General features: G+C 37.2%; 3 protein-coding genes across 4 annotated transcripts; 1 reads left to right on the forward strand and 2 right to left on the reverse strand.

The window, feature by feature from the left end:
- Window positions 1-140: 140 nt before the first annotated feature.
- LOC126784861 (methyl-CpG-binding domain-containing protein 11-like) lies at window positions 141-2,516 on the reverse strand. The gene is made up of 3 exons (XM_050510386.1): window positions 2,350-2,516; window positions 2,170-2,252; window positions 141-1,289 (listed from the first exon to the last, which is right to left on the reverse strand). Exons 2-3 carry the CDS (start codon window positions 2,239-2,241, stop codon window positions 447-449), a joined length of 915 nt encoding a protein of 304 aa, XP_050366343.1. The 5' UTR covers window positions 2,242-2,252; window positions 2,350-2,516; the 3' UTR covers window positions 141-446.
- Window positions 2,517-15,634: 13,118 nt separating this feature from the next.
- Window positions 15,635-18,767, forward strand: LOC126790645 (axial regulator YABBY 5). 2 transcript variants are annotated; one of them, XM_050516979.1, is made up of 7 exons: window positions 15,635-16,030; window positions 16,922-17,041; window positions 17,699-17,819; window positions 17,935-17,983; window positions 18,070-18,145; window positions 18,242-18,314; window positions 18,520-18,767. In XM_050516979.1, exons 1-7 carry the CDS (start codon window positions 15,956-15,958, stop codon window positions 18,525-18,527), a joined length of 522 nt encoding a protein of 173 aa, XP_050372936.1. In that variant the 5' UTR covers window positions 15,635-15,955; the 3' UTR covers window positions 18,528-18,767. The 2 variants fall into 2 exon arrangements, with proteins under 2 accessions (XP_050372936.1, XP_050372929.1); XM_050516972.1 differs by having other exon boundaries at window positions 18,242-18,310.
- A 2,506-nt stretch (window positions 18,768-21,273) lies between these two features.
- Window positions 21,274-24,968, reverse strand: LOC126787600 (nuclear pore complex protein NUP1). The gene is made up of 8 exons (XM_050513461.1): window positions 24,624-24,968; window positions 24,360-24,427; window positions 23,937-24,088; window positions 23,590-23,803; window positions 23,021-23,302; window positions 22,840-22,929; window positions 22,105-22,743; window positions 21,274-22,011 (listed from the first exon to the last, which is right to left on the reverse strand). Exons 1-8 carry the CDS (start codon window positions 24,901-24,903, stop codon window positions 21,583-21,585), a joined length of 2,154 nt encoding a protein of 717 aa, XP_050369418.1. The 5' UTR covers window positions 24,904-24,968; the 3' UTR covers window positions 21,274-21,582.
- Window positions 24,969-27,875: the final 2,907 nt, after the last annotated feature.

Genomic DNA, 27,875 nt, shown 5'->3' on the forward strand with positions numbered 1-27,875 from the left:
GACTATGCCTTTATGGGCAGCTGTAATACATATAGAATCGAAGAGAACCCTTACTGGTTGACATGGATATGGCAGCACTTTATGACTGATTCATTTGAGAAGGCATTTAGTCATCCCAGAAAAATGAGTAAAAGGGGGGATTGAGAATTCAACCGACTTATTAATATCACTGCATAACAGTATTACATCACCAGTATTTTACACATAATGTTAAAGAGGTCCCTGCCAACTACACCTCTAGTACACAACAAAAGATGATACATTCTTTCTAATACATAACAAAGGAGGGTACATGGTACAGCCTAATCTACTGATCTATTGTCGGATGTTTCAATGAACAATCAGATAGCTAAAATTAAAAACACTGACATTACAGATATTCAGAGAAATGTGGGGGGGGGAGTCAGAATGATGGTAGAGAATTTGGATTTAGTGAGCCGGCAAAGCTAAACCTTCACAGCCTCATTGCCGTTGCTGCCATTTTTAGTCGCTCCTGCTTCAATCTTCTTGCCCAACTCGTGAACACCTGAACTCTTGTGTTCCTCATCCTTCCCTTGCACTGCTTCTTTCTCCTTAATTTCACTTTCGTTCTGTTTTCCTTTTTCCTCTCCTTCTCCTTCATGTTCGACCTTGTTTGTGGCAGCTATGTCTGCTTCACCCTGATCCCCAGTCACTTCCTTTTCCTGTGTCTCAGATGGTGGTTGCTTGATCTTTTCTTCTGGATTTCCTTCTAGTTCTCCAGAACCAGAACCCTCAACGTCCTTCCCACCAATGGTTCCTACATCAACCTCAGTAGTTTTCTTGTCCCCTTCAGCTTCATTGGGTATTTTGGGTTCATTCTCAACTTTAGGTTCTTCCGGAGGAGCTACTTCTGTCTTGGTATCTGCATCTTGTACTTTATCCCCATCTTGATTTTCCTTCACATCAGCCTTTTCCATCTCAGTATCATTATCCTTCACAGCCTTACCAGAATCTTGCACGTCATTAGCTTTTGTCTCCTCAGTTTCTTGAGCAGCTTCCTTTTCCTTGCTATCCTTCTTAGATGTTTTTCTGCTTCGCTTCTTCTGGGGATAACTTTCTGGTGATGGAGTTGCCTTGACCTTCTCACTAATCCTAGCTGATCTCCTTGGGGTCTCACCAGTGCCCCAATCAAACTCTAACACTGCAGGGCCCCCAGGGTGTGCCTTCAGGTATTGTTCCAGCTGTCTCTTGTTGGAGATCTCCTCTCCAGTTGGAGCCGTAAATATGATCTCGTTCTTCTTGGGAGTTCCACTCTGCTTGGGAACAAACTGCAAATGAGCATAGACTTGTTACATTGACATAACACACTAGCAGAGAGATAACTAATAATCAAATAGATTGCACTGTCCAAAAAAAAAATTAAAAGGACTTGCCAGGAGCATCTGATAGTAAAGTTTAACAACACTCTGGCCTCAATTAAAATTATGAAGATCTTTGGAAATAGAATAAGATAATTATTGCCTTACTAGCAGATATTAAGCCTACTCTTAGGAGTTCAAGGACAAAATGCTCATATTACTTCCAGAAATCATCACAAAAGCAGACCTTACAGTTCAAGCCCCACACTACCCCAAATTGAGACTCAAGAATCATACCATATCAGACAACATCCATAATTGTAAAATTAGGATCTTAAAAACTACTACCAATTTAACCCGATCACAAACCTCATATGAGAGTAATTAGAACTACGATTCTCTAAAAGAATATCCACAAACGAAATCACAGAACCTGCAACTCCCCACCTTACTCTAAATCCATACATCAAAATGAACTACTCTGTAAAAGTACTTAGTTCACCAGAAAACCATGCACGAAGTGCATATAGCCAAAATTATGCATTTTCCACATAAACCTATCAAAACAAAAACTTTGGACCTAATTGAACACATTTGTATATACAAAAGTACCAATAAGAGCACAATTACTGAAAATTCAACTCAAATTCAAAAAGAAAAAAAAAACAAACCCTGATTAGAACCCTTTACCATATCATCAAATTCTACCCCCAATATTGACAAAACATCCATACCAGACAAACACTAGTGAAATTCATCAAACAAACACTAATTAAACTAAACTAGCTACCAATTAAATTCAACATTTCAAAAAGCCCCAAAATTTCTCTCTTGTTAGGAACCAATTCACCTTCTTAATCCAACCAGAAGGAGCTGGTAACTCTAAGGACACAACCTCCTCCTTCTCCACTGATGTTGCCATTCCACTTTCACCTACCAAAATTCCAACACAACCAAACCAAGAACTTGAATTAAATTAATCCAACAACAAAATTGAAGCTTAAAAAAACAGAGTTATAAAGATTCTTACTTTACTCAATTAAAATTGAAGGGCTTTGAATTTGGGGCAAGAGGAAAAGAGGGCAAGACACACTAAATATGAGCAAAAGCCAACTGAAACAGACACGTTGTTGAATCAGAGGATTTGTGCTTCTCTCTCTCTAACACCAGGGAGTTCGAAAGAGCTGGTCTGTCATTCTGATGCTGGGTATTTTTGAACCGTCACGGTGCTTTGTGGGGGTGACATGTGTACTTGATCGACGGCTTGGATTGACACTGTCGGTTACAATTAGTCGGGTTTGACTTTAGGTGGCTGTGAGTCACCGCCAGGGGTCTTGTGACGCTTGAGCTTTTGAGCGTCTCGATTTACATTGAATTAACAACCATACAATCACTACGGTGGAGCTCATGTTTTGAATTTCAAAATTTCTCTAGAAGAATGTAGTATGAGACTATGAGTAGTGAGCACCTCTTTGTTTCCACTATAAGAATAGAGGAGCACATTTGGTAGTTGCGTCAATCGATTAAATTTTGTCGGTTGCTTACATCAATTTTAGTCTCGCATATAGTTTTAAGATTCATAAACGCAACATTGTTTAATTTTATGATATGACACTTTTGCTTTATAATTAGAGGGGCATATTGATAAACATTTCTACGTTGATAAATGCAAAAATTACATTCTTAGGTTACATAAAAAACTTTAGGCGTTATACTAGCACAGTTAATTGATTGATTATGATCTTGACTCCAAAGCATGTTGGTGTATGAGACTTTCAAATTCTTTGTAACATATGCTTCACTACATTCACTCTCTTATAAAGTTTTGAGATCTTCGAACCTGGTGGTATGGACTTTAGTCTATATGACTATATCATGACATGATGGTATCAAAACGCCTATCTTTACTTGGATGGAGTGGATCAAAGACAATTTTTTTCATTTCTTTAGCCCCATGAAATTAATATTAAATAAAGTTCTAAAAAATTTCTCGAAAATAAAATAAATGATATCCATAACTCTCAAAAGCAAGAGTTATGTTAATATTTTCGATTAAAAGAGTTGTGTTTATTGGTTATGTTTCTTTTTTCTTTTTGCGCCGGATATGGTTTAATGGTTGCCAACACGTTTATGGACAAAAAACAATAAATATGTTGATAAGGGCTTCTGGTCCACATTGATGAAGGAAATGTTTGAAACCAATGAAGTTTGGCCCAGTGGGCTGGAAGATTGAGACTAAAACAGACTCTAGGCATGGTTTATTTTTGGAACTGACTCTAGGCATGGTTATAAATTGCAAAGTTCAATATTTTTAGGTGAAATTAAAAGAATTCAACGAAGGTATATTTATAGATTAAAAATTAACAATGTATCTGGAATTTTGAATCCCTAAACTCCCAGAGGCTAAAGTTAGAACAACAATTGGAAGCTCACTTGTAACCTGTAAAATTGAACTCATACATGGACTATTTCTTGCCAAACCAAATATTCTAGTGCCATAATTATCAATTTATCAGAAGTGTGATAAATAACGTATGTTTCATGTGAAATTTCGTAAAAACTTTATTGTTTAGGCAAAATCGTTATTACGGATTGAACACTAAAACTTTATAATCATGTACCATCTCTTTTAGTTAATAAAATTTGAAGGAATCACAAACCAATATCTTTGAATCTTGTCAGTTTTAGAGTTGCTGTAAGAACTGTGTGCTGTAGAACAGTAGGACGTACTGTGTGCTATAGTTCACGAAATTAAGTGAAATCATTGCTACGGATTAAATTATTCGAGTATCTTCGTCATAAGCGCGCAGGCAAGTCCCCCTACTAGGCTACTACTGTAGTAACTGTTCTACTACGTGGTCGGAATATTTCAAAGCCTTAGAAATGAATCCTTTGTAAACTATAATGATCTCCAACGTAGTTAAACACAAAAGCCTGATCGATACCCTGACGTAGCATTAGTATAGGCCTATCCCATATCATACGCACTCAAATGACTCAATCAGCGAGGCCGGGTACGTATATGTACAGTATCTCCTTCTTTAGGTATATTAATTAGGTCGATCAAGATTTTTTCCAGCTTCTGATCTGTTTGAACTGAGCAGTCGTTCTCTGCCACCCACAGTGAGACCCACCCACCACCACCACCGCGATCTTCGTCGTCATCATTATGCTCGCTCATGCATCATGCATGTATGTAGGTAGTATCCATTCTACCATCTCGAACAGCATTGAGAGGTTTCACATGAAACACCATGGTTGGGTTTTCATATATGGCTTCTATGAAAACTGACCGACTACACAGCGTTGCATTTTTCTGAGGGTACTTCTCTGTTTGATCATTACAGATCAGATCGATAAGAGATGGAGTTGGCTAGCTATACATTGTTGTTTTTATGAAAATGTACTGGCTAGCCCGCATTTGCAGGTTTCTGGTCTAGTTATTTCTGGGTGCCCAGCCGTGCGTGTATAACTCTCTGCTTTGGACGTAGGTCCCCGTTGTATGAATACTACTTCTCTAGCTATGTATCTGACTCGATTAATTCATAGCCAGACCTTCAGACCCTTCAAATCATTGAATATTTTTTTGTATCGTTGTCAAACATGGAAGGAGCAGGCAACCAGATCGAAGATGCCCAATTGGCCAATTGCCCATGTTTGGTCGTTTGCATAACAGATCACTCTTCTGTAAATTAGGAGTCAAAGAAGTAGGACTTGTTAGAGACGGGGGTTTTGGACTTTGTGACTGCGTGGGGCAAGACAAAGTAGGCACCTCTAGGGCCACAATTTTTTGAGGGGCCTTAACAAAATTTTTTGTATGCTTACAATTTAGAAAGAAAATAATTAAGAAGAAAATTCTTCTTATACATGAGTTATGTAATAATTATTTTTTTATTACAATGCATGAGTTATGCAATAAATATTGATTACAACTCTCTCTTATTATATTTTTTCCATCAATCATTTTGAGGCATAAAAACCTTCTCAATTCATGATTTTTTTTTCTTAATCCAAGACATAAGATGTAAAAATTTCGAAGTATTTTTATTTTGTGTTTCCTAGATTTTTTAGTTTTTTCTTTCTCTATTTAAATTGAGACATAATTTCATGATTATAAATAGTTAAAAACGTAAGACTTTTGAGTCATTTTCATGTTTAAAATAATGAATTTGTTTTGTCTTTATTTATATGAATTTTATAATTGTCTATGTTTCAACTTCAACAATGAAATTATGAACAATTATAATTTTTTTTTTCGAGCATTTATTTTGGGGCCCCAAATATTTTTTGTCTTGAGCCCTTGCACACAAGGCCGGCCCTGGATTTTGTTGCTACTTGCTCGTGGTAATACCCTGAATTTCGTTGGAGATAGAAGTTTACAGATGTACGTAGGCGTCTTAATTGAAATAGGATGGTTAAGTTGGAAAATGATCTCTCAAATAGGAATAATAGTGAATGTCACTGCTGGTCGATCGATCTGTTAGCCAAAGTTATGACTTAAATCTGACCTACGACCGAGTGGACTTGTGCCAAAACAGTGCCAATTAGGGTTTAGGGTTGTGTCTGTTACTCTTTTTATATCTATTAACATAACACTATTGCGTCCTATGCCTCCTATCTAACAATTACGTATTACTAATCAACATCCGGAAAAAGAACGCAACTAGGAAAATTTTGTTAAGATAAAATATTGGTCACTCCTTATAATTTATGGGTCTTGACATTTTACTTATTTAACTTTCAATTTCAACTAATTACTTATTTTACTCTAAATTTCCGACCAATTAGTCATTTTTGTCACCTTCCGTCCATAATGTATGTTAACTTACTAACGTTGACATGAAGTATCTTCTCACTTCCTCAAATGCCCTTCAAGGTTCAAATTAGGTGTTTTTATCTCTCTCTCTCTCTCTCACTGTAAAGCTACTGATTTTTTTTTTAAAGAGATTATTGATCAAATACGTATTGCCCGAGTCTCTTAAATTGCTGAATCTCTTTATTGTAGACACACAAGCATAAATATAGAACTGCATCAGTTCTCATCTATAATTAGAAGTGTGCTGACTGTAAATACGCATTTTGGAATTCACCAGCACTTTCTGAAGATGTCCGTCTCCAGTTCAAATATTTGTGAGTTTATTCGGAAGTTAATTAATTTGATTTGCCCAATATATAATTTCACTGCAAGTTTCAACTCGGGAAGAATTGCAGATTGATCATATCATAGCAAGTAGTTCTCCCGAATGCAATTGCACCTAAATTCCTTAGCCATATGAGGGAGAATTTGTTTTCTCGATATCTTCACCCCCAACAAACCAAACAAATAACCAACAGATGCTTGCAGTAGTGGTAACGGACTGCTGCATGTGACTTAAGTAAGATCTTAAGTTCGAAATATTGTGAATGCAACACCATGCGCTAGGAGTGACAACCTTTTTAAGGAGTCCGTCAAACACTCGGAATGGATGACTTGTAAATGAGTACGACCCCGATATGCCAAAAAAAAAAAACCAAACGACTCCAAGTAATAGAAAGAAATCTAAAAATCCCACCAAAATCCAAAAACCCACAACCCCTAATTAAAGCAAAATGCATAATCCCACAATCCAATCGCAGTGATGATCGCATTCTGGGTTCTGGGTTCAAACTATCATTTGATGGGTTTTGTGATCGATGATGGAGGATATGGGGAGTTTCGGACCATAGTTGAAGTTTTCCAGAGGTAAGATTTGGAGTTTTGGTAATGAGATTATGAGAGATGGTTGGGAGTTTTGGCATCTGCAATTCAGTTTATCCCGTCATTTTGGACTATATTTGACATTTGTTAGGGTAAGAGTTGAAATTAGAGCTACGGTTATCACTGCCATTTAACATTCTCACATTCTCCCAGTTGGTGAGTTAACAATTTTTTTTGACGGACTGTGAAAGAATTGACCAATTTGTAAAAAAAATAAGAGTTTAAGGAGTGATTAGTTAAAACTAAAAATCAGATAAGTAAATTGTTCAGACCCGTAAAATATAAGGAGTGACTAGTATTTTGTTCATTTTATTATATAGAGTAGTACTCAGAGAGGGAACCAACATGAACACCGTACCGGCGTACCATATATTCGGATAAAACTGAATCAAATTTTATCTCCATAATAACAGTGAACTATAATAGTGATGTTGAATTATTTGAAATTAAGATAGTGTGTGTAACCCCCAATATTAGAAAACAGGCCGGGATCATATTAACTTTAGATAAACAAGTTAAAGTGGTAAACCCCTGTAAAAATGGATTGCCATGCCTTATTATTCAAACCATAAGAATTTGCACACATTAGTACCTACGTCGTCCATACATGCATTTTGATGTACGTTTGTACATACGTTCGATCTTACATTCATGAAAGAGAAGAACTCCTTCTGGGACGAGCCATCACCATCGTCTTCATGAAACACGGGTCCACTGGGATTGTCTCGAACAATACAGCCACTCTCGAACCGTATGCATAAACCAATTAAGATTTGTGTTTTTAATGTGTTTGGATCTTTGTGGTACGTAAATGCGATCGAATAATGGCCATATATGCGCGCAATTTGATAGTTTCAGAATCCATCTCTCATCTAGTGAAATCAATGATATGTAAAATTGATCGACAAATTATTGAGGGACCAAGCTGAGTGGATATATTCATGAAAATCACTCTTTTTCACTTGTAGGGTTGCGACTCAACTATAGAAAGTCGTCTAGTCTGTGGCTGTACGTGGATCTCAATTCTCACTTGACTAAAACTACACCATGTATTACTTAACATCACTCATTTCCCCAACTAAAGAAAAGCACATATTGATAGGATAGCATGCATGGGAAGCTAGTTCGAACATATCTAGATAACCCGGCCTAGCCATTCCAATCGGTCAATCTCAAAATTGAAAAATTACATGCACAACTGATTAACTTAACAAGTTATAGTACGTAAATTTTATGAAATGTTGGTTAACCACTAGATTTTATAATTCCTTACTATCTAGATAGGGTTACGTACGTTGGTCGATTCAGGATAGGCGTCTGTTTTAAGTTACTAATTTGTATTCCAATCGCCTGAAAATTTTCGTTGTTATTCTCACTAATATATATTCATTAAAATGTATACAAACTACATGGTAGCTAGCTACGTACATTTGTCCTTTTGAGTTGGAGTACCTAGTCATCATGATCAGTGTCTCCAAACTACGTAGTCTCGCATGGAATGTCAAGGTCTGACGCCCCAAGAGATGGGGCAAGCCTAGCCCACGGCTCCTAGATTATTAAGGATGTGACATTCAGATGTAACGTCCATTTTATTGCATAGGAAAAAACTTAATTAAGAGTATATGTACGTACGCGCAATCGATACACTAGTTATCACTTACTTCTGTTTATCGTTTTAAGCAATTGATGAATTGTATGATACATAACCTTTTGATTTTGTCTGAAGTAATTAAAAGGAAATTAAAAATCAAAATATATTTAGAAAGAGATGTACAATTGTGACCAAACACATAAAAGATATAAGTGTATAATTCGTTAGCGTAATGTATTTACTTACAACAACCTGACCATACTATTTGAAATAAACTAACCGGCTCTAGTATTACTGATATTTAATTTTCTTGTTGATAGATATCGAAATGATCCGTCATTAATTAATGATCATCTCTTCTTCAAACATTCGTACAGAGAGCAGAGAGAAACAGAGAGAGTGTTTTATATATGATCGAAAGTTTTTTTGAGAAGAATATGATCGAAAGTTAATCTTAAAAGAAGGGGATCGATACATATAGATATAGCTGGGTTAGCAGCAAAAAATGGATGAGAAAACACACGTCGTCTCATGCTATATGGCTAGTTATTAGCTAGACGAGAGACAAGGAAGGGGACACGAGCCAAACAGGCACTGCACAGTGGTTTATGAAGTCAGCCGAAATCGACAGATAATTAGATCCTAATAATCTTTCGGGATTTCATCATTTTCTTCCCATGTCCTTATGTTATTTTTCGAGTTTTGTCCTTTTTTTCTTTTCTTTTTTTCGAGAAAAGATACTTCCATTGCAAAGGAAACCAGAAGAAGGGAAGAACAAGAAACGATACTTCGAGTTTTGTCCATTTCGATACCATGTAGGCATGTAATACAACAGACTAGCTAGAGGCTAAGTACCCAGCACTATCTTATAAGTACAAAGTAACAAATAGTAGAACATGCAACTATTTTCGGATAGGCTAGGGACGACGGGCTTTGTCATATAGACAGATGTATCTGTTTATATAATACGTATAACTGTACGTTATTTATCCGTACATCGATATATCAATTACTAACTAAGCTTTTCTCCATTTGGATTCAACGACTCTGTTAAAAGGCCAAAATCACCTTATCATTAATGAACCTATACATGTCTAAAATGGTTGATCATTAACAAAGGTTGATCTTAAAAGCTTGAGATATCAAAATAATAGATGTGTTTATAGAAAATCTTTGATTTATGTTGTGCCGACAAGAACTAAGCACCAATACTACTCTTTTCATGCATGTCAATGATTTCAGTGGAGAATGCTCTTGCAATATGTAATTTCACCCCATGTATGTAACTAGGCCCAGATGGTCTTAAATTCAAGTATTTATAAATATAATGTACTAATCCATAATCGTCTCGGTAGGTATTTATAAATGTGTGTGTGTCACAACTCCAAAATTTCGAGCATGAAACTCAAATTTCGAAGTCATAAAAAACACTAAAACAATCTCAATAAATCAAAACTATTTTATATGCCACAACGGATCATCTCTGAGTTCAAAATACAACTCAGTCAAACCGATTATTACAAACCAAATTTATAATTCAACATTATAACAAATGGAAATGTATAATCCTCACAAGAAATCCACACAAAATCCTCACCACAGGATGTAAATAAATAACTCCAAGTCTTTTGAGCGGTCCGTCGATTCCCGCTAATCCACACCTGCGAAATTATTCTCTACACCATCGAATTGTTGCACCAAGATTGTAAGCACAAACCCGGTAAGCTTTGCAGCTCGTATGAGTAAAATAAAAATATAACTCGCATATCAATATATACAAAAATCACAAAACATCAATTATAAATGCACTCATGAGTCAATGAACGGCCCATCTGGTTGTCCAAAAATATGAAAATGAAAGTGCTCATGAGAAATTGGGCAACCCCTCTGTTTACCCAAATGCATTTATAACACGGGTACGCATGAGCGCTGGTACACCTCTGTTACCCCTCATGTAGTACACCGCCGACATTGGGCAACCTCCTGCTACCCAACATCCAAAAATATGAGTACTCATGAGCCGATAACCCATCTGTTACCTCACATGCAGTACTCCGGCAGACAGATTAGAGCTCTAACTGTATCGTAACTTTCGCCCGGCTAAAGGCTAGGTTTCGACATGCCAAACACGTCTGAGGACTGGTCTGAACACAAAAAGTCATCCAAAGATATCAATCACGTCCGAAAACAAAACTCGTCCGAAGACATAAATCACATCCGAAGACAAAACTCGTCTGAAGACATCAATCACGTCCAGTCCAAAAGACATAAAACACTTCCGAAGACAAAAACTCGTCCGAAGACAAAACACGTCCGAAGACATCACACGTCCGTAGAAAAAAATCATGTCCGAAGATGTAACGACCCCAAAATTTCAAGCTTAAAAACTCAAAATTTCAAAGTTGTTAAACACTAAACAATCTCGATGAAATCAAAATCATTTAAAATGCCACTGCGGATCATCTCTGAGTTCAAAATACAACTCAGTCAAAACGATTATTACAACCCAAATTATAATTCAACATTATAACAAATGGAAGTGTATAATCCTCACAACAACCTCACAAGATAGTCACACAAAATCCTCACACAAGCTGGAGATAAATAACTTCAAGTCCTCTGAGCGGTCCGTCAATTCCCGCTAATCCACACCTGCGGAGTTATCCACTACACCATCGAATTGGTGCACCGGGATTGTAAACACAAACCCGGTAAGCTTTACAGCTCATATGAGTAAAATGAAAATATATAACTCGCATATCAATATATACGGAAATCCAGAAATCAAACAAATATAAATGCACTCATGAGTCAATGGACGGCCCATCTGGTCGTCCCAAAGAAATATGAAATAAAACGCTCATGAGAAATTAAGTAACCCTTCTGGTTACCCAAATGCATTTATATTACGGGTACCAAGAACGTTGGTACACATCTGTTACCCCTCTCGTAATACACCGCCGATATTGGATAGCCACCCGCTACCCAACATCCAAAATAATCTGAGTACCCATGAGCAGATAACCACCCGTTACCTCACATGCAGTACTACGACAGACAGACTAGAGCTCTAACTGTATCGTAACTTTCGCCCGGCCAAAGGCTAGGTTCCGACTTGCCAAACACGTACAATAATCTCACATCATATTGTACCAAATCACGTCCGAAGACAAATCAACATTTTAACAATCTCAATGTTAAAATCACGTACAATAATCTCACATCATATTGTACCAAAAATCAAGTCCGAAGACAAATCAACATTTTAACAATCTCCATGTTAAAATCACGTGCAATAATCTCACATCATATTGTACCAAAAATCAAGTCCGAAGACAAATCAACATTTTAACAATCTCCATGTTAAAATCACGTCCAATAATCTCACATCATATTGTACCAAAAATCAAGTCCGAAGACAAATCAACATTTTAACAATCTCCATGTTAAAATCACGTACAATAATCTCACATCATATTGTACAAATCAAAATCACATGCTCGATATATAAATCTCGTCATCAAAATGACATAAAACACGATAAAATCATAACAGTATATTATATAGCAAACTATATATATATGTACATATTTTCTATTTATACAATATATATATAATTCATTATATCATATACATGTCATATTTCATAAACACGTCCGAAGATAAAAACTCGTCCGAAGACAAAACATTTTAACAAACTCATGTTAAAACCACGTACGATAATCACACATCTTATTGTACAAAAATCAAATCACATGCTCAATATTTAATTCTCGTCATCGAAATGACCAATTCCAATGAATTCATAACAGTATATAATATAGCAAACTATATATATATCTGTACTTATTACCATTTATACAATATATATGTAATCCACTATATCGTATACATGTCGTAATTCAATATTAAAAACTCTTGTAAAATCCTGAATCTCCACAAGGGTAGATTCGTAAATATGTGAGATTTTACTCACCTTCTTTCCTGCGTGCAACTTCCACGACCCTGAAAGTAATTTCCTCACTCATTTCGTCAGTCACCTAATAGCACGATAAATGCTTAGAAAATGATACTTAAAATATCAGGTGACGAGTTCAGCACAGCTAAATGTTGTTCATAAAACATTGTTCACGGAACACTGTTCATGTTTACTAATCACTGTTTTCACCAACCACTGTTCACAGTTACTGTTTTGCCAAAACACTGTTCACAGTTACTGTTACAGATCACTATTCACAGTTACAGATTACTAGTCACAGTCACTATTCGCGCGGAGTTACTATTCACAATTACTATTCATGCGGCGTTACTGTTCACCGACCGCCACCAATCATCACCAAATTTCACCACCACAACCTAAACAACATTTCCAACAACTTTCTAGTTGACACTAAGGTCTAAATCCGAGCCTAAACAGTCCAAACAACGAAAAACATAAATTCGGCACTATTCACAAACCTTAGAAATTGAAATTTTGATTCGGGTACTTACACTTCGATTTGGCTCGATTCCTTTTGTGGGAATGTTGCAGGGACTGAGACAAGCAAAACCCCCCAAGAATCTCGAGCTATGGTGGCCGGAGGAGGCGGCGCCGCCACAGCAGTAACTTCCGGCGGTTTCTACGTCGTGTGTGGTTGTCGCCGGAGTGCAAGGCGTAGCCCAAAAGATGGAGCTCGTCGAGCCCGTCAGTTTGATAGGTGGCACGACACGAGGCGACGTCGGATGGTGGAGAAATCGGTCGGAGAAGGTTTTTGGGTCGGGTGAACAGTACCCGAGCTGATTTTTGGAAAAAAACTGATTTTCTGATTTTTAATCTCCTCTCATTCCTTTTATACTATTTCTAAAATCGGAAACGAACTTCCGACGTTAATAACTTTTGTAGCCGACGTCCGATTCGAACGTGTGACATGTCCACGAACTCGTATCGATGAGCTCTACGACTTTCGTGAAAGAAGTTTTCGCAACCGAGCGACGAAATAAAAGTCGATCTATACATTGCGGTAACGTTACGTTTTCTAATTAAACGATCCGAGAACGTTTCCGTTTCCGTTTCGAAATGTCGCAAACCTCCAATTGTCATCTTGAATTAATTTCACAAGTTTAACACTTTGAAAATACTCGACATTTAGTTTCTAAAAATTCGAGTTATTACAGAAGACAAAACACGTCCGTAGACTGGTCCGAAGACAAAAACTTGTCCGAAGACATCAATCACGTCCGAAGACAAAACTCGTCCGAACACATCGCACGTCCGTAGACAAAATCACGTCCGAAGACAAAAACGTTTTAACAATCTCCATGTTAAAACCACGTACAATAATCATCATGTCATATTGTACAAAACAAATCACATGCTCGATATATAAATCTCATCATCAAAATGACATATTCACAACGAAATCATAACAATATATAATATAGCAAACTATATATATGTACATATTTACCATTTATACAAATATATATATTCCACTATATCATATACATGTCATATTTCATTCTTTAAAATTCTGCATAATCTTGAATCTCCGCAAGGGTAGATTCGTAAATATGTGAGATTTTTACTCACCTTTTTTCCTGCGTGCAACTTCCACGACACTGAAAGTAATTTCCTCACTCTTTTCGTTAGTCACCTAATAGCATGATAAATGTTTAGAAAATGATACGTAAAATATCAGGTGACGATTTCACTACAGCTAAATGATGTTCATAAAACATTGTTCACAGAACACTGTTCATGGTTTACTAATCACTGTTGCAATGTACTCTTTTTATTTAAACACTGTTCATATTTAATGTTACAGAACGTTGTTCAAAAAACACTATTCACAATACTGTTCATACGGCGTCACTGTTCACCGCCGCCACCAATGATCACCAAATTTCACCACCACAATCTAAATGACATTCCTAATAACTTCCTAGTTCACCACAAAGTCTAATTCTGAGCCTAAACACTTCAATTTAACAAGAACCGAAAAGCCCTAATTTAAAAACCTATAATTTCTTTTCTTCGATTCTCCTAGCACACAATGATTGAGGTTAAATCTTTTGGAGGGTTTGTAGTATGGAAGGAGGAGGGAGATCCGACGAGTTGAAGTTCGGCGAAATATGCTTTTTTTTTTTCGGCATAATTTCCGAGTTTCACCGCTCCTAAACGGCGGCGAGATGGCGGGTGACGCTACCACTAATCGACAGGGGATGCAGCAACCTTTCAAACGTGACCGGTGCGCCGCTCTATGGTGGCCGGACGGCGGAGATCCGGCGGCTCAAAGTCGGCTGCTCAGGAGAGAATTTTTTGGAATTTTTTTCGGGGTGAACAGTACCCGAATTAGATGAAATTTTGTAGAGATGATCTTGAATATCATACCTAAATATTGAATCACTTATAGTGAAAAAATTTGACCGAAAAATGTATCAAAATTGGAACTTTATTATGTAATTTCAGAGTGAACCTTCACTATGGATAGAGACTATATATATATATATATATATATAATTTTCCAATTAGGTAAACAACTCAAATGCTTTGTAATCTAATATACAACCTCTCACTTACTAAGGTGGAATTATGTCACTAAATCGACTAAATGGTACTTTTTAGGAAGAAGTTCAATGTAGATCTTATGCTACTAGTCAAGTAGCTAGTTAGTCATGATTGATTAATCAGTTAGATATAGAACATCATAAATTCTGGAGATGGTATCGATCGATGTTAACCATTGTGGTACATTCTTAAGTGGAAATATATAGTTACTTCAATCCGATTTATACATATATCAGAGGTACGTGGACAGAGAAATGACTTAAATAAAATGACAGTTTATAGTCTCATTAATTCTCCGACCCTCTTAATTTCAGGCCTCATCAACCCTAACCCTCCCTCAAAATCCCCAGCCACACAGCTCTAAGCAAGCCTATTAGACGGTGGAACCCGCTTTAATTTCTTTTCCTTTCCTGGTCCCAGCAGTTCTTGCTTCTCTTGGGCATTCCCATTCACCCTCATCACTACTCCTCATTGGAATCTCTATCACCCTTCCCTCTTTCTCTCTCTCCAAAGTAAAATTAATCCTAGCAAACCTCTATATATGTAAGCTATACATAACATAACCCATCATCAAAGCAAGGATATCACAAAGACGCTTTTGCTTTGGGGCTTTGGTGTTTCAATTGCAATCTGTAAACAGATCGCTATCTGAGCTTGAATTCGTCGCTCTTTTGCTTTCTTTCCGGCCTTCTTCTTTGTTTCTTGTTCTTGTTGGTTAAAGGGCTTCCCTCTTCATAATTAATTTGTCGAAGAAAGACATCATGTCGAGCTGCATCGCTGCTGTGCCTGAGCAACTCTGCTACATCCCCTGCAACTTTTGCAATATTGTTCTCGCGGTATCTCTCTCTCTTTCTTCATAATTTAATTGATAGAGAGCTGAGGAGATCTGCTCGCTTTCAGCTTTTATCATCAAAACCCAGTCATTTATTATTTAAGCTTTTCTTGTTATCTGGTGTGCATTTGTTAAAGCATCTTGATTTGTCATGATGAGGTTTCGGTAGTACTTGTTCACTGAATTTTAGCTCTTTGATTTTATTGTTTACTGAGTTTTCTTTGTTTTGGAGTTGTATGTATGCATAGTCAGGTCTCCATCGATGGACTTTACTTTTTTCTTTCTTTTGCAGTCAAGGAAAAGTAACCTGAGAAGGTCCTGGCCTGAAACCAGCTAGCTAGCGTTCAATTTTAGACGAGAGAGAGAGAGAGAGAGTTAATTGGGTTAATCAATTTGTGTTGCAAATATAGCAACTCTCTTTCTTTGAAAACTAACACGAAAACAGACTAGCTTGGTTGATCATGACAAGTCCCCCAGCCTTTAATTTTCCACTTTGGTATCTCAGCTGTAACTTGCCTTTTTCCCTTACTCAGAATCTGGGTTTAATTATCTTAGTGCAAACTAGGCTTCTTTTGCAAATCGACTTCTTCTCACCTCACTTTAGCAATTTCCTAGAACTCCATTTTAGGGTTTCAAATTTTACACTTTGTTATTTGCGTACAAGCAAATAAAAGATCTACAACCTCTCGTCATGATTCGTCAGATATTCAGAATTATTGACCTACAAGCTGATTCGTCAGATATTCTTCTTCTCGTTTCTGTATCTTTTTCTGGGAAAGCTCTATCATTTCAACTAGCTGATTAATCATCCATTAATCGATCATGAACCGGGTGTTTTAGTATCTGTTTCTATATACTTATGATTTATTGTGCCTTAATTCAGTTAATTGTGCAGGTGAGTGTTCCATGCAGCAGCCTATTTGACATCGTGACCGTCCGATGCGGGCACTGCACCAATCTGTGGTCCGTGAATATGGCCGCTTCCTTTCAGTCACTGTCCTGGCAAGATGTGCAGGTGTTTCTATACACTCGTGGCTATTTCAATTTAAAAAATTTAACTAATTATTCTCTTAATTAACAAGGAGTAAATTATAATATATGCAAGTCCTCTGAAATCTAGGGCTCCGTTCTGGTTCTGATTCTGGTTCTTACTTCCTTTTTGGGAAGTCGACGACTTCAAAAATTGAGCATTTCAAAGCACAACAGCCCTAAATAGCTATGAGCCGCCATGCCCAGAAGTCCCTACGATTACTTTAGCATAGTTGGAGATAGAGGGGTCAGGACCTGACCCAGGCAGTTCAAAGCTAGCTAATCCCTAGCCAGCTGCTCCTTTTCTCCATCTTTGATTTGATTGACATGAATGTTATGGTTCTTAGGTTTTAATGATTTCTTTTCCCATGGTCTTTTGTCCTCTACTGCGCAAACATAAGCTTATTTTGGATATCCTTAAAGCCCTTTCTTTTCTAACAAGAGACATCGATCTGGGTTTGTATGCTTTATTTTTACATCTGATTTTCTCCAGCTGATTCAGTTCTTTCCTAAGCCTTATTTTCTTCATTCCTGAAAAACATACAAGGCTTTAATTAAATAAAATTAAAAATGTAGTTGATTATCTCTCTCATATATAATTGTTCTTCATTTATTAATTTTGAAGTTTTGTTATGAAATTCAGGCACAACACAACCATAACGCACAGAACTACCGGATTGATTCGGGTTCATCATCCAAAGGCAACAAGAAGATTGCAACCAGAGACTCCATATCTGCAGCCACTGAGGAAAGGGTTAACCGACGTGAGTTATTTAGTTTCTCATAATTGTTATATTTGCAGACTACTTGATCTACAATGTGTTAATTTGTTACAATTTTCTCTTATAGTTTGATGAGTTTTGATTTCTTCTGTTTCAGCTCCGGAGAAGAGGCAGCGCGTTCCCTCTGCTTATAATCAGTTCATAAAGTAATTTTCATGCACGCTATTAATTCTCTGATGTTAAGCTAGCTCAGTTTAATATGATTTACAAGTTTATCGATGTTAATTTGTAGGGAGGAGATTCAGAGAATCAAGGCAAATAACCCTGATATCAGCCATAGAGAAGCTTTCAGCACTGCTGCCAAGAATGTAAGTAGCTAGATGGAAATTAAATAGATTGCAATCAAATCAGAAACATTTTCACTATATTGATTAGTTTAATCCCTTTCTGATTTTCTTTTACAGTGGGCGCACTTCCCTCATATTCATTTTGGGATGATGTTGGAGACTAACAATCAGGCTAAGCTGGACAATGTAGGTAAGTAATTGCGTGCAGTACATGTTTACTTCAGCATTCTTTAAAAAATATATATCTTTGCACTCCTTTAATTTGCCTTAGCTCTGAGAACATTTGGAAACCAATTTCAATGTTCTAGCTTATTATATTTGCAAGCTAGGTTATGATTGAGTATAACATTGCAGGGCTGTGGTCTGATCTGTTTCTCTATAAATCTAATTTGCAGGGCTCTGAGAAACGTCTGATGTCTAGGGCTGCACTGCTGAAATGATCACTGTCATGATAATTATGGCTACATATATTAGCAGTGATCAACGGATATCAAAGTTCTTAGTACAAGAAATGCTTTGACCCCTCACTTTGTTGTTTTAAGAACATTCTTCTTCTTCTTCCTCTTCTTCACGTTTTTAGTACTTGTCACAAGTTATGCTTAGCGGATTGTTTTTAATGACTAGAAAGTAAAATAGACCGTACCCTATGTACTTCAATTACTTTGTTATCTGAATGTATCAAGGCTAGCTTGTTTTGCTTTCTTAATGACACTACGACTACATTTTAACATCCCACACGAATATGCATGCGGATAGACGTACGCAATTAGGAAATAATTTCCGAATCAAAATTAACTTTATCCTCATCCAGTGACATTATAAAACACTTTGGTTGATAGAGGGTCCTCGCACAAGTGACAGTGGGTAATTATAGGGTGCAGTGTTTTGCACTACCCTTTGTTTCCTGGTTGTTTTGATTTTTCTTTCCTTTAATGTTTAGTTACTTACAGCCGTTTTCCAATGTTGATTACGCGTGAGATAATTAAACAACAATAAGCAACGATAAGTCTCGAGGAAGCCAATTGAGATGCATTCTTTGGATAAGAAATAGCATGCAAATGAGCATACCCATCGAACTAAACAATTGATCGACAAAATGAATTCTAATTAACCTTTCAAAGTTGCTTCACAATAACTAGCTAGGGTTTCATTGACTTAATTTGTTGGATACCCTGTATCTCTATAAAGTATATATAAGGATATGGAACATTTACGCAGAGTTCTTTTCTACCGTAACTGGGAGAAAATTATAAATTACAGTTCTATGAATACACAAAACAATGATGTTTAGCAAATATGAACAATCTATATAATTGTAGGAAGTTCTTACTTAAAGGATTCAAAATGACGATCAATGTAACTTTTATTACTCGATCAGTGTCATAATATATATACATGCAAGATTAACACTTTTCACTTTTCTGGAGCAATAGAAGAAAGGTAATTCTCTGATTTTCTTTTTCTTTTAAAAAGAAAATAAAGACAGCAAATATCCAAGAAAAGCCTTTGTACGTGTGTGTCCATGTCCAAGCACAGACCACTGTAACCCATAAAGACACAACTATATATGCATGACCTCTGTGAAAAGTGAAAGGGAATTCATGGACCCCAATTAAGCTTGCTCTGAATATATGCACCATCCCCATTTCGATACCCTTCTCTAGTCAGAATCATCATCCCTTCGGAAAGCACTTCCATTCCTACTAAAGAAAATTTAAACAGAGTAAAACCCTTTTGCATGATCTATGGTTGAGTTTTAACTTTGCTCCAGAAATGATTTGAAGCAGAAAAGAAAAGCCGACGAGAGAGAAGAGGCCAGGCAATGGCCTGGGGATCTTGAAGTATGTTCTGTCAAGTTTTACTTTCTTCTTCCCTCGTTTCTGGTAAGACTGTAAAAGAAAAAGGCAAATCAAAGTAAATAAGAAGGTACACATTTGGTGGTGCATGACGTACTGCATGCAGTAGTAATATATATATATATATATATATATATATATACGGCCGAGCTAGCTAGGGTTCCACTGGCTTCTGCTTCTGCTTCTGGTGATGCCGCTTCGGGTCTGACACGACCCACCTCATCTTCACGTTCTGACATTTAGAATCTGATACGTCAATTTCAATCTCATTTCGATGTCATTTCACCTCTAGCTCTAAAGCTCAGTCGTCTTCTCAGTATGAGTCTTCTGAGTTCTGGCCTCACCCCCTTCGCTGCCGCATCAATTCGCTCGTAGCTCGATCACTTTGAAGTTTGCAACTTTGGACAACTATTTCTTTTCCCTTGACTCGATCTCTCTCTTAATTTGGGAATGTTTTGTGTCCTCTCAACGTGTATGCCACACTTGAATACTGTGGGGGCACGTATACTCTATCATCATCTTGATTATGGCCCCTTCGTAAGGACTAAAGTTTCGTTCATTATTATGAAAATTGGTAGCAACATGTGATTCCCATGGCATCATGTTCTGTGTGCCTGAAATTGAATTTTGTATGTTGAATGTTGATCACAACTTCTTTACCATCTCCAAATATGTGTCTGCTAAGATATTGTGATACGCATGCAGTTCACGACTTCATGCTAAACTTTTAACGAAGAATGAAATGCAACATGTTTTAGCACGCTAAATCACACCGGTTTTGAATGGAATAAGAATTATGATTCGTGTTCTTTGTGTTTATCATTAAATCGTCTGGCCACTCATGCACCGAATACTGATTTATAGGTACGTACGGTTGACAGTACGTACTCTCCACTGTAAAACATTTTTACCACGTCGAACCACATCGATCAGTGTTGAATTTGACAACAATAATTCATGCCACGCCACACTGATATTGAACGTTGAGTGAAATGGCAACAATTACAGGTTGTGACTTGTTTTACTCATATATCGTGCAGTTGTGACTTGTGACCAAATTTTACCATGTGTAAATGTGGTAAAGAAAAACCATTCTATATCTTGAATAAGGCAAGGGCACCTGAAACTGAATGCTATCTTCCAGAAAAGAAACAAGGAAAACAAGACACGTGAATGATAGACAAACACCTCTAGATCTATGCTGACTTCCAATATAGAACGACAATCGTGGTGATCTCTTGCTGCTCGACTTGATGTGCTTGTTGCACCCCAAACTATTTTGTCACGTATCTCCAACAATGAACTGTTTTTTTAATACCCACATGTGCTTAGCCATGAGCTGTGCGACACAATAGCACTCATGCAAGTGATCCAACGAGTGGTGTGCTTTCCACTATAATAGCTTTGCGTATAGACACGACACAAGTCCATCAATTACATCATGTAGTACGTGATAATATGGGCTACCCAAAACTGGGAAGAAATAAATCACCTTCACTAGACTAGTTACCAGGCATGAGTTGAATTACAATATTTGAAACTCTGGGCAAAAAATATTACACCTACTAGAAAAAGATGAAATATGCTGTCATATCTTGTCAATCAATGGCAAATGGCATCTTTGAAAGACAGCCTTGGCTTATCTGATCCAAAGCTGAACTTAATATCTGAACTACCAATCTGGGTGGCCTCACTGGTAGAAGGGAATGTAAATACAAGGCGATCTGACTTCTCGGACCCAAAACTGTATGTAGGAACAGCTGTATCTCCGTCTTTCAGATGACCATCAGGGCTAGCTGAGAAAGTTGGCATAATGGAGGGCGTGGGTGGTTCTGAAAACACAGAGGGAGATGTAGTCACCGGAAATGTGAAGGTAGAGCTCTTATCAGAAGAAAACTTCCATGTTGACTCAGGCTTGTCAACAGATATAGCAGGGAAAACACGTTTAGTCCCAGAAGGTTGAAAGAGAGGCTTCTTCTGTTGATTTAGTACCTCTGAACCAAGAGCATTTATGGTAGTCTGCGGAACAGCCTGCAAAATTGTTTCATTAGCTATCAGACACTCTATTCACCATGAACTAATGCAACTACTGAACAGCAGTAATTTAACAAGGACAGACATTACCTCCTCTGTGCTCTTGGCTAAAGATCTTCCAGCATTCGCATCACCAGCAGGACCATTGCTTACAACATCAGTGGCTTTTTCAAAAGGCTTCGAAGGTGGAACCTTAAACAGAGAGTTCCACATATCAGCATTCTCAAGAGCAGGCCTTTTCTGGAAATCATTGTTTATGACTTTACGGGAACTGGACCCTCCTAAAAGTATGCTATCATCTCCATTCTGGCCGAGTGAAGGAATGTCAGATGTCGAGGATTTCTGCCACCCAATGGCTAGCTTCAACTCTTCAGACTTATCTTTAGGAGTGGGTGAATTTCTATTGATGTGCTCCAGAATAGTTCTTGCAATTTGACTAGACTGTGGATGAACACCTACTTGGGAGCTGGAAGGCTTTCTATCTATTGACTGGAATGGGGAGTCGGCACTTAATAATCCTCCAAGTTCAAAATTCTTCTTGCCAGCCGTCAAAAACTCTTTACGGACGTGGGAATTTACCACCTGAGGAGTTTCAATGGAAGATGAATGAACATAAGGACTTCCTCTCGGAGGAGTTTGTACAGCAACTTTATGGCGTGTCCTGCGAATTGGTCCCACTGATGATCCATGACCACCATTCAATGCATCACCTCTTGGCTTCCCAGAAGTCTAAAATGTAAAAGAAAGATTTTCAAGTCAAGAACATGCTGATGCAACATCCCCAAGCAGAAATAGATATTGATCATCCTTCATATGTAACTTTACCTGCCCATAAACAGGAGTTTGCAGGTGTTTAAAAGGAGTGGATGATGTTCTCTGGGCCTTATCATCACCACCTTGTAATGGACTGAACCGCTGGCATGCAATAAAGAAATTATACCATCTGAATAATAATGCAAGTGGAACTAGCATTTCCAACTCAAAACCAGGAACAGCCATAACATACCTTGGACTTGGATTTTGAAAAGATAGTTCTAGAATAAGGGGTTCTGGGAAAATTATGAAGGCCAAATCTGCCTCTTTCACTCTGTGGGGTTGAATAATCACGCGGATTTTGTACCATGGAACCAGGCCAACATGTTGATGGTCTAGGGGAAGGTGCTGGAACGAATGGGGTTGATGCAATATCATTACTATGCAGTACTGCCCTGTCATCAATATCTGATGTTCTGCTTCCCATATATGCTCTTGCAATATCAATAGGTGAAGCGCCAACCTCCTCCCGTCTCTGAAAATGTGAGCATATGGATGATTGACTAAGATATTAATTATAAAATAATCCAAGTGAATCACATCAGTTCATGTATCAAAAAGAAGACTAACAATGATGATTTAGAACATGTGATTGTGCAAACACTATGGGGTAATACCTCATGCTTTTATATAACAAGACATTGAAGACAATCTTCTTCTGGAGGGTAAAACATGCGAAAATTGCTCATAAGCAAAACTTGACAAAGTTGATATATTGATGAGATGTCATCACAGGGAAAAGAAGCCGACATTGACACTTACAGATGACTGAGGAAGATGAGTTGAGGTTCCCCAAATAGCTTTACTCCTTTCTTCCTGAGTATCTCGAGATAACACCTTTGGAACAGTATGAATAACTACAGGCCCCTTGGCTTCTCCACCAGCAGTATTGCCAAGCTTTTCCTTTCCGTGCACCACAGTAGGAAGCTCAACAGTCTTTGATTGGATAATTTCCATCAAGCGATTGACTTCATCCCTGATAGAGAATAGTGAGTTGTTAGGCCAAAAAGATGACTAGTACAACAATTACTCATAACTATGGCAAAAATGCAGCTTGTGATTGCAATCCAAATATAAAAAACAGACAAGGTAACCAATACAATACTTGCCTAGAAAACTGTTTCCCCTTCAGTAGCTGTTCTATCTCAGAAAGCCCACTCTCATCAGAAAGGTTGCTACTGTGGCCTTGAAAACCAGAACCATCATTGGAGCTATTTCCTGCTCTGCTAGGACCTGCCTCTTCAGTTCTGGTCACCCGATTCTGCAAAAGAAAAAACAACAACATAAGAACAGATATATAAGAACACTCAGAGGATCGTATGAAAGAAGAATACATAGCTGTACAGATCACCACACGTATTTAATCGTACTTAATGCTTCTCGACACACCACAATCACACGATAACACGATAATCATGTACCTCAACCCTATCATCACATGTTAAACTAATAGTGCAGACTAATGTCGCAAGCACGAAACGAAAGTAAGCGTAATCATGAATGAAGAAAACTAGTCGAAAAAAAGGCCTCACATTTGGATCAACATTGTGCTCCACTCCTGAGGCATTCTGCTCAATCTCTGCGTCTTCTTCTTCATCATCTGTGGAGAAAAAGCTCACAAACTTCAACACCAATTGAAATTTTTACATAGAGTAAATCAGTAAAACTTCACACAGAGACCTCAATTAACCAATGCTCCCAATCAATTAACAAACACACCAATCCAATGCCCTAATTGAATCTGATTTCAAATTATTAAACTCAAAACCCTAAACCGAATGAGAGTGGGGACTGACCGTGACGCCGGACGTTAGGCGCGGGTAGAGCATTGGCGGAACTCGCCGGCGAGAAGAAGGAGGTGAACAGCCGGGTGGCGCCGCCGGAGATGAGGCGGTAAGCCGGATCAACGACGCTGGAGAGCCAGCGCCGCTTCCCCCGCTCGGCTAGGTTCGTCGGCGGGCGGGCGTAAGGAGTCGGCGGCGGCTTGCGCGACGGCGGCTTCTTCAATTTGCCTCCGGCGCCGGCGGCTCGGGCGGAGGCGTAGAAGCCACGGGACGGCGTCGTTTCGTTGTCCATGGAGAGAGAGAATTTTGGGGGGTTGATGAGTCAGCTTTCGAAGCGCGCCGCTTTTGACTTGCTTTCTTTCTTTCTCGTTTTCAACGGTGATGATAAGGGAAGCGGAGATTTGACTACTACTTGCCTATGTGGAATTTCCGAATTTGGATTAATTATATTTACCTAGTTATTTCTACTGTTACAAGGCCAAGAGCTCAAAAGTCAAAAATCTTCCACTAACTGATTTTTTTTTTTATGTTATGTTAAGGGACCTGTCTTTTAACAATTTTTTCGATTACATATTAACAACATCTCTAGTGTTTAATTTTTAGAGTTTAATGTGTAAATCATTTATATAAAGTTTCAACAAAATTAAAATTCTTTAAAATTTTTAAAACGGTACGAGTTTGACAAATTTAGCGCGTTCATTGCATTCATTAAATGATATCGTAAATGTTTCATTACGAATCATAGCATGCAAAGAGTAGAACATAAATGAGAATTACGACTAGCTAGAAGAACAAGAGTTTCTTAGGCTTATGCACCAAGTCATATGTTATTTAGAAACTTGATTGTTATATATGATCATGCTGTGTTTGAATTTCGACAATGTAGAATGTTGGAATGGAAAATAGATGCTAGAACTGATGTTTATGTTTCGATGTTGTTGTAATGTAATGCGAAAGAGATAACTGTGACTGTGATTAGAGTGTTGTTATTCGTGTTGTATTATGCATAGAGGAGAACAATTTCACATAATATATACTGTGTTCAATGGAAGAGTTGTTGCCCTCGATCAGCACATATGTTCCTCCTCCTCCAGTTCTTGCTATGGCCATCTCCTTCGACCTTTCATTACATCTGCGAGCTATATTCCGACGCACCTGATTCTTCCTCTGGAAGGTTTGTACCAGTGGAATATGAAATTACTATAAGAATTTGTTAAAACATATTTCAATATGGAATATTATGAGTGGCTCTCGTGTTCAATTTAGTGCTTTCTTCTTTGTTTCACTCTACTTTCATTTGTGTGGTTTATTTCTGAGCTACTCACTGTAACGTTATTGCCTTTTCCAGGTACCTTCTTATTTTGCTCCGTGATGAGGTTTGGGCTATGACAAAGACTCCTATAATGGTAAATTTGTTCATAATTTTGATTCTTTATTATTCCAACATGAAATAGATTCAAGCAATTGATTCTTGCTATCCATTACATGATATGAACAGGAATTTACAATTTCCAGACAATTTTGATAATAATACGCCTTTTCTTGTTCATATGCATATTTCTAGGTAATATGTGAAACTTGCTGATATGAGCACTTTGTGCGACGTTCTTAATATGTTTTTACCTCAATTTGTACTTTGCTTAGCCCTTATTGTTGTACTATTGAGTCATTGAGTCGTAGTAAGAGTCTTGGGCGGTATTAGATGCATTTTTGTGCTTACATGAGTTAAAAACGCATAATTTGTCTAGAGTCCTAGTTTGACTAGGAATCCTTGTTAGGTTTTGAAACTAATTATCTTTTACTTATGATTTTATTTTCTTTTTTTTTCAGATTGGATTAAAAATATAATTAAAGAAAAAGAGATTGAGCCAAGTCATGCAACAATTAAATAGAAAATGATCATTAAAGGCATAAAACATGACATGATTTATTCTAGAATATTAGCATGTCATGATTTAGGGAGATAAAACATGACATTATTATAGGAAGAAAGAGACAAGTTCAAACCCTCCCTCTTTCCTATATATATACATGGCTTCACATCTCAAATAAAATCACTTCTCATTTGCATTCAAGAGACAAAACTCTACCAAAATACTACCTCAAACATCTTTCACCAAAACAGCAAGTCATTCTCCCCCATATACAAATTTCATCTCCACCGAAATCACCATTGAAGACACACCTCCAAGGTTCCTACAACGTGTGATTCTCGCAACTCATCTCCACGGGTTTGTTCGTTTTTGATTTTTTGCAATACTTTGTCTATGAAGATTGTAGTATGATGTTTGTGTGGGTTTATTGTTTTGTATTAAGAATCAAAATTTTCAGATTGTTTTATTGGATTTTTGGATCTTTGCCGAATTGATGATTTCCTATAATTAATGAGTTTGTTTTTCTATTGTTGTGTTCTAATTATCTTTCTCATACTTTTAGATAATTTTCAGATATGTGCATATAAATTTAGTGCTTGGATGCAGTCCCTAAGATTGTGTTTAAGTGCTAGATTCATCAACCATATTGACACAAATAGAATCACGCCCTAAATTAAAAGTGGTAAAAATTCTAGAAATTTGCATGTAAAATTATGGTGGGTGACGACATACATGAAACATGTCTCAAACAAAGATTTGGTGCTTAAATGTAATCTTATTTGATTTATACTCTAAGTGTTATTGAATTCGATTGCATGCAAATTTAGATTAGGCCATAAGTCAATCTAAATGTTAATTGAAATCTTGCATGATTAGATGATCCCCTAAGGCTCTAATTGTATTAGTGTCTAAAAAGTATGTAATTGGTAAAATTAGAATGCATGATATGTTTGAACTTGTAATTATATGGTGTAATGATAAATTTGGTATAAATTTGTTAAAGAGAAGTCGATCATATAAATAGTAATTTAGGTTTTATTTTAGTAGTTAATAATGAATCTCAAACCCCTCATTATTTGTTAACACTACAAGTTTAGAGTTCCATTTAATTCCCCGGAAAGAACAATCCAAGCTTATTATATACTAATAATGATATTTTACAGATTTATAATAGACGTTTTAATTGTAACGACCCCAAAATTTCGAGCTTAAAAACTCAAAATTCTAAAGTCGTTAAACACCAAATAATCTCAAATAAATCGAAATCACTAAAGCGTAACAGCGGATCACATCTGAGTTTAAAATATAACTCAGTCAAGCCGATTATTACAAACCCAAATGATAATTCAACATATAACAAATGGAATTGTATAATCCTCACAACCTCACA

This window comes from Argentina anserina, chromosome 1 (assembly GCF_933775445.1).
Source record: "Argentina anserina chromosome 1, drPotAnse1.1, whole genome shotgun sequence".
In the NCBI taxonomy this organism is placed as follows: Eukaryota; Viridiplantae; Streptophyta; class Magnoliopsida; order Rosales; family Rosaceae; genus Argentina; species Argentina anserina.

What these genes read in the sequence shown, in the direction of transcription:
- LOC126784861 (XM_050510386.1), bottom strand. Translation starts at nt 2,241, where the DNA reads ATGGCAACATCAGTGGAGAAGGAGGAGGTTGTGTCCTTAGAGTTACCA. An exon ending in CTTCTGGTTGGATTAAGAAG is followed by an intron (nt 1,290 to 2,169) that starts GTGAATTGGTTC and finishes GCTCATTTGCAG; the next exon opens with TTTGTTCCCAAGCAGAGTGG.
- LOC126790645 (XM_050516972.1), top strand. Translation starts at nt 15,956, where the DNA reads ATGTCGAGCTGCATCGCTGCTGTGCCTGAGCAACTCTGCTACATCCCC. An exon ending in GCTTATAATCAGTTCATAAA is followed by an intron (nt 17,984 to 18,069) that starts GTAATTTTCATG and finishes GTTAATTTGTAG; the next exon opens with GGAGGAGATTCAGAGAATCA. An exon ending in TCAGCACTGCTGCCAAGAAT is followed by an intron (nt 18,146 to 18,241) that starts GTAAGTAGCTAG and finishes TTTCTTTTACAG; the next exon opens with TGGGCGCACTTCCCTCATAT.
- LOC126787600 (XM_050513461.1), bottom strand. Translation starts at nt 24,903, where the DNA reads ATGGACAACGAAACGACGCCGTCCCGTGGCTTCTACGCCTCCGCCCGA. An exon ending in GCCTAACGTCCGGCGTCACG is followed by an intron (nt 24,428 to 24,623) that starts GTCAGTCCCCAC and finishes TTTTCTCCACAG; the next exon opens with ATGATGAAGAAGAAGACGCA. An exon ending in AGCACAATGTTGATCCAAAT is followed by an intron (nt 24,089 to 24,359) that starts GTGAGGCCTTTT and finishes TTTCTTTTGCAG; the next exon opens with AATCGGGTGACCAGAACTGA.